Source organism: Apteryx rowi, unplaced genomic scaffold (genome assembly GCF_003343035.1).
Source record: "Apteryx rowi isolate R43461 unplaced genomic scaffold, aptRow1 scaffold_1646, whole genome shotgun sequence".
Classification (NCBI taxonomy): Eukaryota; Metazoa; Chordata; class Aves; order Apterygiformes; family Apterygidae; genus Apteryx; species Apteryx rowi.
This window is the reverse complement of record NW_020447915.1, coordinates 17,596-19,795: the sequence shown is the minus strand read 5'-3', so window position 1 is coordinate 19,795 and position 2,200 is coordinate 17,596. Positions and strand designations below refer to the sequence as shown.

At 66.3% G+C, this 2,200-nt stretch overlaps 1 protein-coding gene across 1 annotated transcript in view; it reads left to right on the top strand.

Moving 5' to 3' along the window:
• The first annotated feature begins 1,723 nt into the window (after window positions 1-1,723).
• Window positions 1,724-2,200, top strand: part of LOC112963228 (WD repeat-containing protein 62-like) — a 15,340-nt gene continuing 14,863 nt past the window's right edge. Inside the window, 1 exon segment of the mRNA XM_026060091.1 lies at window positions 1,724-1,738. Within this exon segment, the coding sequence (XP_025915876.1) occupies window positions 1,724-1,738 (15 nt within the window).

Genomic DNA, 2,200 nt, shown 5'->3' with positions numbered 1-2,200 from the left:
CGCTGCCGCTTCTCTCTCCTCCATTCGGCCTTTTATTAACGGGCGCTACAACCCCGCGGCGGGAAAACGCCACCCCGCCGCTTCCGGAGGGGGGGCGATTCCCGGAGGTGGGAATCCCTGCCGGAGCCGCTCCGGGGAGGGAGGAGGGAGGGGGGGTCGTCACGGCTCCTCCGGGCGGAGAACGGCCTCCGGCGCGGCGTAGAGCGGCGCTCGCTCCTCGGCCCGGCAGACGACGGTCACGGTGTCGGAGCGCTCCGGCCGGAGGCAGGCCTGGAGGAGGAAGAGGAAGGAGGGAGGGTGAGGAAGGCCGGAGGGAGAGGAAGGCCAGAGGGAGGGAGAGGAAGGCCGGAGGAAGAGGAAGGATGAAGGGAGAGGAAGGCCGGAGGAAAAGGAAGGATGAAGGGAGAGGAAGGCCGGAGGAAAAGGAAGGATGAAGGGAGAGGAAAGAGGGAGAGGAAGGATGAAGGGAGAGGAAGGCCAGAGGGAGAAGGATGGAGGAAGAGGAAGGCCGGAAGGAGAGGAAGGCCGGAGGGAGAAGGATGGAGGAAGAGGAAGGTGGGAGGGAGAGGAAGGATGGAGGAAGAGGAAGGCCGGAGGAAGAGGAAGGCCGGAGGGAGAAGGATGGAGGAAGAGGAAGGCGGGAGGGAGAGGAAGGATGGAGGGAGAGGAAGGCGAGAGGGAGAGGAAGGCCGGAGGGAGAGGAAGGCCGGAGGGAGAGGAAGGCTGGAGGAAGAGGAAGGCCAGAGGGAGAGGAAGGCGGGAGGGAGAGGAAGGCTGGAGGAAGAGGAAGGCCGGAGGGAGAAGGATGGAGGAAGAGGAAGGCCGGAGGGAGAAGGATGGAGGAAGGGGAAGGCGGGAGGGAGAGGAAGGCCGGAGGAAGAGGAAGGCCGGAGGAAGAGGAAGGCCGCTGCGAGGGGGGGCACGACGGGATGACACAGGACAAAACAGGGAGCCACAGCGGGGCCAAATCCCCGGATTTTGCCTGCGGGAAGATGGGAATAAAACCACCATCCGATGCCGCCAAGCCCAGGAAGCGGCATCAATCCCCCCCCCCCCCCATGCCGGAAAAAGGGTCGGAAAAGGAGAGGCGGGAAGGGAGCTGCCCGGGAATCCTCCCGGGAATTCCCAGCCTACCGCCTCCAGGAGCCGGAGCTTCTCCTCGGAGAGCCGGTTCTCCCGGCGCAGGCGCTCCACGACGCTCCGCAGCGCTTCCAGCCTGGCGCGGTGCCGCCGCCGCCGCTGCTGCAGCCCCTTCACCTTCTTCCGCAGCAGCGGCACCAGCGCCACGAGCTGCTCCGTGCTCAGCTCCCGCTCGGAGCCGGCCGCCGGCAAGGCGGGAACCGCCCGGAAGTACGTCACCTCCACGGTTTGGCCGAGCGGCGCGGCGCGGGACGGCTCTGCCACCGCTACGATCTCCGGAGCTGCCTCTGGAGCGGCTTCGGAAGCGGGAAGATGGAGCCGGAAGCCCTCGGCGGCTGCCGGGGGTGGATCGGATACGCCGGCTCCGTTTGCCGCGTGGACGGCGGTGGGAAGCTCGGGATCGAGGGTAGCCAGGGCGCCAGGCTCTGCTTGCTCCCGCGGGATCGCTTCCGAGCTGCTCTCCGGGAGGGCGTTTCCAGCCCGAGCCTGGCACGGGGGTTTATCGGGATTCTCCCGTCTCTGCAAAAGGCGCGAATCCATTGGGAAAGCGCAGGTGGGGAAGCGGCTGGCGCTTTCCGAGAGGATGAGGCCTTTTCCCGTCGCCTCGGAGCGATCCCAATCCCAATCCCAATCCCGGAGACCAAAAACGAGCGGGAGCTGAATGTTAACGGCCCTCGGCCGCTGCAGTGGGAGAACGAGGGAAGCCGGCTCCAAACCCATCCCAAAAACTGCCGGTTTAAAGGTTTTTTTTCCGGGAAAAAGTGACAAAGGGGAAGATTAAAATCCTGGGAATTAGCTCCGGCATGGCCGGGAGAAGGAACCCGGCTTAACCCCCCCCAAAGCCGCTCGGGACTGGTTTAAAGGGGTTTTTTCCGGGAAAAAGCGACGAAGGGGGAAATTCGCATCCCGGGAAGCCGCAGCGGCATCCCGGGAAGCCGGGCAGGGGGAGCGGGAGCCGCGGTGCGTTTGGGTGGGTGCCGGGTGGGTGGGTGCCGGGGGGGACGCGGGACTCACGGAGCGGCGGAGGCGCCGGACGTCCCGGAAGCAGGCGGGTGCCGCG